Source organism: Teleopsis dalmanni, chromosome 2 (assembly GCF_002237135.1).
Source record: "Teleopsis dalmanni isolate 2A chromosome 2, ASM223713v2, whole genome shotgun sequence".
NCBI lineage: Eukaryota > Metazoa > Arthropoda > Insecta > Diptera > Diopsidae > Teleopsis > Teleopsis dalmanni.
The window spans coordinates 193,916,122-193,923,496 of NC_051847.1; the positions used below are offsets into that span (position 1 = coordinate 193,916,122).

Consider the following 7,375-nt stretch of genomic DNA (forward strand, 5'->3'; position numbering starts at 1 on the left):
TACGATCTCTCGTAACAAACTCGGTACCCGAATAACAGTGCAAAACGATATTAAAAAACATTTCAAGTACCCATTTAATGAGCTTTTTAGTTAAGATCGTGAATACTTTTATGGTGCTATGTCAAATTTAATAATCATTTATTAAAATTTTAATAAATTCATATTTTATATAATTCAAATATATCCACCTCAAAAACGAAGTCCCTAACAATCTCGAGACAGCCAACAGTCGCCAGATCACTCGGTCGACCGACGAATATGGCGCGAATGTTAAACGTCTGACTCTACAGAACCATAATAATTTGATATGTCATAATTTTGCTTAAATATATCCAACTTAATTGTTGTAACAAATTTAATCCTATAATAAAGAATAAGAAGAAAAAGAAAATATTAGTTTAATGGTATGATGTTTTATTAATACCATTACATTCATGTCCCATCTTTGTGAATGAAATTACACATTTCAAACTTATGGGTAACATAATATACTAATACGAATTATGGCACACCATACACCAATTAATTTTGCCTAAAAGATCAATTTTTCAGATTAATGACGAATTTTGTTTCTTATTTTTTTCAAGTCTCACACTGTGAGCCTTGAACCCACTAAAACCACCTCTTAGAAATGAATGGAGAAGATTTCCATAGCAATCTGAAAACTTCTTTCCAGTAATCAGGGGAGCGAGATGAGAACAGATAGGTTTAATATCTAGTGGACTACGTTCATCTAAGCCAGAAAGCATGAGCGTGAATCAGAGCTATCCAAAGCACAGCCCGTGGCTAATGTTTGTGTGACCCACGACTTCTTTTTAATCTACTACAATTATACAAATTTTCTTTTAATGTACTGGTAAAACTACATTATTTTATTACAACGTAAGAATTAAATGTACAAAATCTATTCTCAGAATGAAAAAATATATTTGCTGATATATTTTATTCAATATACACATTTACTTATTGTATTAACAGTACGTTATCGGGGCTCTGCTTGATAAAGAATTACTCTATATTTACTTTAGCTTCGTGGATGCTTTTTAAAACTAGTACATCAATTGCGGTTAGTAGTTTCTCAACCCATATACGTTATGGCAAAGTGTTCTTTGCTATATTTTCTTCAATTAGTTATCGATTTGTTTTGCAAGTCTTACTTTAGTAATTGCTACCACTAACGTAATATATATCATTAGTGATTGATATTTTACAATACTTTACTTGAGTTTCATTCGCCAGGAAGTGTGCATTAAAAGATCTATTGGAAACCACATAAGGTAAGTAAGTATGCATTAAAATATCTAAGGGAAAATGGGTTAATTATATATAATATATAAAATTTTAATGTAGTAATATTATTTGATTTTGAACACTAATGCATTGCGTATTCAATAAAATTATATAAAAAAATAATGTGTTAATAGTAAACAAATTAGTAAAATGTAACAATAGAAGAATTTGCGGAGCGTCTTTTTGTACAGTGCCGAGCGGATAATTACGACTTTGGAACAGGAAAGTTGTAAGTGTAGGATTAAAGTTCAAAGAATACAAATGTGTTCTAAATTTATGAGTATTGGTTCGATGATTGAAGAAGAATTCAATGAGGCTTTTAAAGTATTATAATCGGTACAAACTTAAAAAATTTTAAAACCTACAAAAAGAATTAAGAAAATTCAATATATTTTCATATATGCATTTGAAGCATTATAGCTATCTCCCTCTTGTAAATGTCTTATACATATTGTGCGAATAGAAAAGAAAGAGAGAAACAGAGAAGAGATATAGTTTTTTTTTTTATTTTTTTCTATTCCTATTTTTTAACCAAAATTTTTTTTATTAAAAAAAATAATTAATTGGAATAGACTTTAAAAGTTTTGTTTTATTTTTTATTAAAACAATATATCGTTTAAAAAAAACGTTGGTGCTTTTGTAAGAATGGCTTTCATGTACTATCTATTAACTTCCAATTATCCTAATTATTAAAGAAACTTTATTTATGCGTCGATTTAAAAGTTTTTTATATAAACCTTTAATAATTTTATTATTGGTATGGAATATGGCACAGCGCCGTCGGGTCTATTTTGCCCTTTCTGGGTTTAGAGTATGTCTTCAAACCCTGTTGAGAAGTATAGAATCTACTTTACAAAGTTTAATTGCATCTTCCGTTAGGGTATAGATTTCCAGAAATCTATTGCGTATGTCCATTAGCGAAAGGCATTCTAACAACTCATGGGTAACTTTTCCTTTATTCACAAAATCTATAGTTTGCTTACGTGCATACATCCAGTCTCGTAAGGTAGTATTTCAGTTTGCAGTTTAGATTCTGTTTAGATACCTGTGGTGATTCTAAGTTTTTCTTTTGTCTATACAATTCTGGTACCTCTTAAAAGATACTATTGTGGAGTAGTACATTATATTACTAATACCAACATCATACCCATTAAAACCTTGCACAAAAAAAGTATTATTATATTATCTGTTTTATTTGGTTTTTATTATAAACTATTAAATATTTTTCAACTATTTAGTTAAATTTAAAAACTTTAAACTGTATTTCTTACAGCAGCATTACTGTGTTTATAAAAACTATTTACGATGACTGATCCAATGAAAGTATTACAATGTGCTTTGGAGTATGAACACTCTGGTGAACCTGAGGCATCTATTCCTCTTTATCAGGAAGCAATCCGTTTATTTAGTGCAGAAATGGAAAAACAACCTACTTTGGCCCGGCAAGAGTTATACTTTAATTTCATACTTAAATACATTGATAGAATTGAACTGATAAAGAAAAACCTTAGCGTAAAGACTAAAAAGAATAAAGCACAAGAAGTAAACACTATTGATGAGAATGCATCGGATATATATAACTTAATTCGTGCCCCATTAGACCTTACAATACCGTTCAATGAAGGTGAAGTAGAAGAAGATGATGAAGAAAATTCTTCATGTATTACATATTCTCCTGAATCGGCAAATAGCGATAGGACTCTTAGTGGTTCTGACTTCAATGAATTAGATTTTTTGGATTAAAACTTCTTAATTTATTTTCAAGCAGAAAAACAAAAAAATATGTAATTACCATTTAATAAAAACAATAAATTATAAAATTCGTTTTCATCAATAATATTTGATTATATTTTTTTTACTGTTTCACAGCTGCAATGGCTTCTTCATTTGACGGGAATGAAGAATAAGGTGGGTGTTCAAGAAATTCGTACTTTAATTCGTATAATTTCACTACCGTCAAAACACATATGTGAACCACAACATTGTCTTGAAGAGAAATGAATTTTATCACCCGCAAGCCGCCAAGTTTTTTTTAATTATTGTTTATCTAACTGATCTAAATGGTTGCAATAATATTCAGAATTAATTTGGTCAATCAGTAAAACTCCTTTTGATTCCAAGAAAATGATGCCATAACCTTTTTTGTCGATCTTTCTGATTTCACCTGTTTTGGAGCTGAATAACCAGCTTCAGTCCACTGTAAAGATTCTTATATCAGTTTAGGATCATTATGGTAGACCTCGATCTTATGCGGAGTTTTAAAAAACAAATAAAATCGGTTTTATTCTGCTTAAAATGCTGCAGGTTACGCTGAAAAATTACTTTATGTTTCAGTTTTTATTGAATTGTCAACGAATGCGGCACTAACTTTCCGAATACTTTCTTTATACGTAATTCGTCTTTTAAAATATAGAACACTCTTTCTTCCGAAATACCTATCGTGTCAGCAATTTTGCTCTTAGATAACTTTAATCTCTACGAACAATGTCGTAGATTTTCTCAACGATTTGTGGTATTGTTGCACTTTTTAGACGACCACGACGTAGTTCATCTTTAAGGCTTGTGCGCCCTCGTTTAAACTCTGAAACCCACCGATGCACAGTTGGAAATGAAGGAGCAGATTGTTTTAATTTTTTCACCATTTTTGTATGAGTTTCTGTTGCTGATAAACTTTTTAAAGCAAAGAACTTTATCACTGCACGATATTCGGTCTCTTCCATTGTGATAAAGTCACCGACACGAGACGTCAGCTTCAAATAGCTTTCAAAAAATGGGCTGACTTGGACAGATCGAAATATATATCTGAGTGTGTTCAAATGGAAAAAGAAATATCAATTTTGATTCTTATAAATTATAATTTTGATTCTTCTACTGTTTAATAGATGTCACTTTTTCAAGACTTCAACCAATTAAAATTAAAAAAAAGGATTTGTTTTTAACTTTTTGGATATTAAACCATTGTATACATGCATCTGCATATTATTCAAAAATTTATATATAATATACTTAACAAAACCATACTTTATTCATTAGTACATAGAAATATAGTACTTATATTAATTATGTTAATATGAAACTCCAGCAATTTGAAAGTAAAGTTTGAAATTCATATAAGGTCTTTAACAATCGAGTATGTTTTGAATTTATCAAAAATTTTGTTAATAAAATAAATAATTTTATACATTAATAAAGTTTTTCAAATAAAATTTAAAACATCATTTTTCCGCAATCGTTATTTCATTAAAATTCCACCTTCAAAATAATGTTAAGGAATATAATTATTAAGGAATAACTCCATAATGAATGATCCGATGAAGGTACTAAAATTGGCCGTTGAGCTGGAATACAGAGGGGAGTGTGAAGCAGCCATAGATGCTTATGAAGCTGCGATTTTGTTAATAGTTAGAGAAATGGAAAAACAATCCTCAAAAACTCTTCGTGATTTATATTATACATATGCAGTGAAGTATATAGATAGAGTTGAACAAATGAAGAATATTGCTCGTATGAAATATAAACGTAATTTAGTTTCTAAGAATAATTTTGCTGCACAAAATTTCGTATATAAGGTCGTTAATGGATGTGAAGAAGTGAACGGAAGTATTTTTCAAAATAAAAATACTTCTAAAGTTGCTTTTAATACTTCTTTAGCTACACATTCGATTATGAATCCAAGTAAAAAAAATTCTAAGGCAGATATTGAAAATACTGCCACTGGTGGAACTTTATATTCCGCTGAAGTCCTTAATGATTGTATTCCAAAAGAAAAAATTCAAAGTGAAAAGTTATCCAGCGAGCTAAATGGAGTTGATGAATTAACATATAGAAAGTCTTTCATTGAAAGTGGTTTAGACTGGTTAGACACACCAAATAGAACACCTGACGATACAAAATTAGACGAATATTCAGTTGGAAATTTAAGTGGTTTTTCCACGGATGGTATGATTTTTGACAATCAATCAGTTAAGAAAATTCCAAGTGCAATATATTTCAGAAGAACGAACTCAGCTTCTTCATCAAATAATAACATAACCGAACACCCAACCTCAGAACCATGTTCAAGCGTAAGTTCCTTGATACCAGAGAGTATTAATTCATTGGAAACTAATACTTCTTCAATAAGTATTGATTAAATTCCAGAAAACCACGAAATCTCAAATTGTAAAAGAACACCTGCAGTACGTTTATGAAAAATATAATACATTATATATTTGGATATTTTTTTTGTACAATAAATTTAATATAAATTTTGTTACCATATATGTGTAATATTAAAAAAAGCAAAACTCACCAATATTTGCTACTAAATAATGAAACAATACAATAAATATAACAAAAACAATAAAATAATGTCCATTTGTTGGAATAAAGCCTTTCACCTTACTATGAGGTGCTCCGTATTGAGTTGAAAGTATTGACCTAATAGGTATCAATTTAAATAAGTATTGAAATAATTATTTTATTTACTAGAAAATGTTTTCAAAATAATGGAGTTGTGTAAAAAATCTTCATAAACGATAAATATTTATTTGAAACTCTTTATAAGTATAAACAGCGATTTCCTTAAATGTGACATATAAAATACTATATAATTTAAGTAATGTTAAAAAGCATTAATTATTCATCTTTTATTCACTTTCTTTTTTTTTTTTTTAGTAAAACTAATGTACAATTAAATACATTTTAATAATTTTCTACTTCTCATCGAACAATTGACTTAAACACTATTAATCACCAACTTTAATGGACCAACAGTAATAACTACAATGACGTACAAGATGGTCTTGAATAGATAGATACTTTGTGGGAAAATCAACTGAAGTTTAATGTTTCATATCCAATTAGTTGTAAATGGACGATAAGTGCTACTTGAATTGTGCTCCATCATCCGAAAATACTATTAGTTTGGGAGTGTTAGACAGAGAATTGTGAATGTATGGCAATACATTCACAAAACCTTTGTCATAAGGCAAATTGGCACTTTAAGAACATTTTTAGAAATCGTTTTATCAATTCATTGTTTAAGAATTATAGTTATATTATTCATAAGGAAGATAGAAAATAAATGTTTGAATACAAAATGGAACAAATATTTTATGTATCAAAAAAAAAAAAAGAAAAATAAACAAGGTTCTAGAACAGTTCCTAGTTACATAACCTAATATGTAGAGTATATATAGTTATATATATATATTTGAAAAAAACTTTTAATACCCAGAATGTATTACATCCCCTTATTTTTATCATATATGTTTATATACAATTAGACCTACATCTTTATTCATATTTAATAATTTAAAAATTTTATGTAGAAAAAAAAGTTATTTGCAAAAACTTTGAAAATTAGAATTTTATTAATGTTAAAAAAAAACTTTTATTTAAACCACAAAGTTTATCTAAAATGGTAAAGGTCAGTGCATATTACCCTTTACCCGAAAATTATTTAATCGCGAAGTCAAAATTAATTGACCGTAAAATGCGATAACTTCGAAAAGGTCAAATTTTCTTAATTTACATAAAATAAAGTTTTTATTCAAATTTCTTCAAAAACTTGTTCGTTTTGTGACTGCTTTTCAGGTCTATATCGCCCATTAAATTTATTTAATGTCGCTAATTAGATTCTCTTTAAAGTTGGTTAAACGCAGCCTAGTAAAAAGTTCTAAAAAAGATATAAGGATAATCAAAATAACATTACCAACTTTGAAAATTATTAGTTTATCTTAGAAAATAAAAAATTCCCCAACTAATATTATTCATTTTTATCTTGACAAAAAATTTTTGCAAACTCCAGAATGTAGTCAGTATTTATTCTTCTACAACTCGAAATTTAGACAATTTATGGCAAAGCATAACTAGAAAAAAATGTGGACTAATATATAAACTAATAACGTATTTTTACATAAAATCAAGAGTATACCGCAATAATTAAATTAATCAAATTTAGAGACTTTTAGCTATGAAAAATTACAATTTAGCATTTAAATAAGCACTTGGTTTACCACAAACGAAAAATTCGTCAACTGTTTTACGTTTGTGATGTCGTTCGCTTCCCTGTGGTTCAATCATTACAAGCGAAAAAGCGGTT

General features: G+C 28.4%; 1 protein-coding gene across 4 annotated transcripts; it reads left to right on the plus strand.

The window, feature by feature from the left end:
• Nucleotides 1-1,178: 1,178 nt before the first annotated feature.
• On the plus strand, nucleotides 1,179-3,056 carry LOC119684265. 4 transcript variants are annotated; one of them, XM_038098268.1, is made up of 2 exons: nucleotides 1,179-1,277; nucleotides 2,564-3,056. In XM_038098268.1, exon 2 carries the CDS (start codon nucleotides 2,596-2,598, stop codon nucleotides 3,031-3,033), a length of 438 nt encoding a protein of 145 aa, XP_037954196.1. In that variant the 5' UTR covers nucleotides 1,179-1,277; nucleotides 2,564-2,595; the 3' UTR covers nucleotides 3,034-3,056. The 4 variants fall into 4 exon arrangements, with proteins under 4 accessions (XP_037954196.1, XP_037954198.1, XP_037954195.1 ...); XM_038098270.1 differs by having other exon boundaries at nucleotides 1,181-1,277; nucleotides 2,567-3,056; XM_038098267.1 differs by lacking the exon at nucleotides 1,179-1,277 and adding an exon at nucleotides 1,411-1,519.
• The last annotated feature ends 4,319 nt before the right edge of the window (nucleotides 3,057-7,375 follow it).

What these genes read in the sequence shown, in the direction of transcription:
- LOC119684265 (XM_038098268.1), top strand. Translation starts at nt 2,596, where the DNA reads ATGACTGATCCAATGAAAGTATTACAATGTGCTTTGGAGTATGAACAC.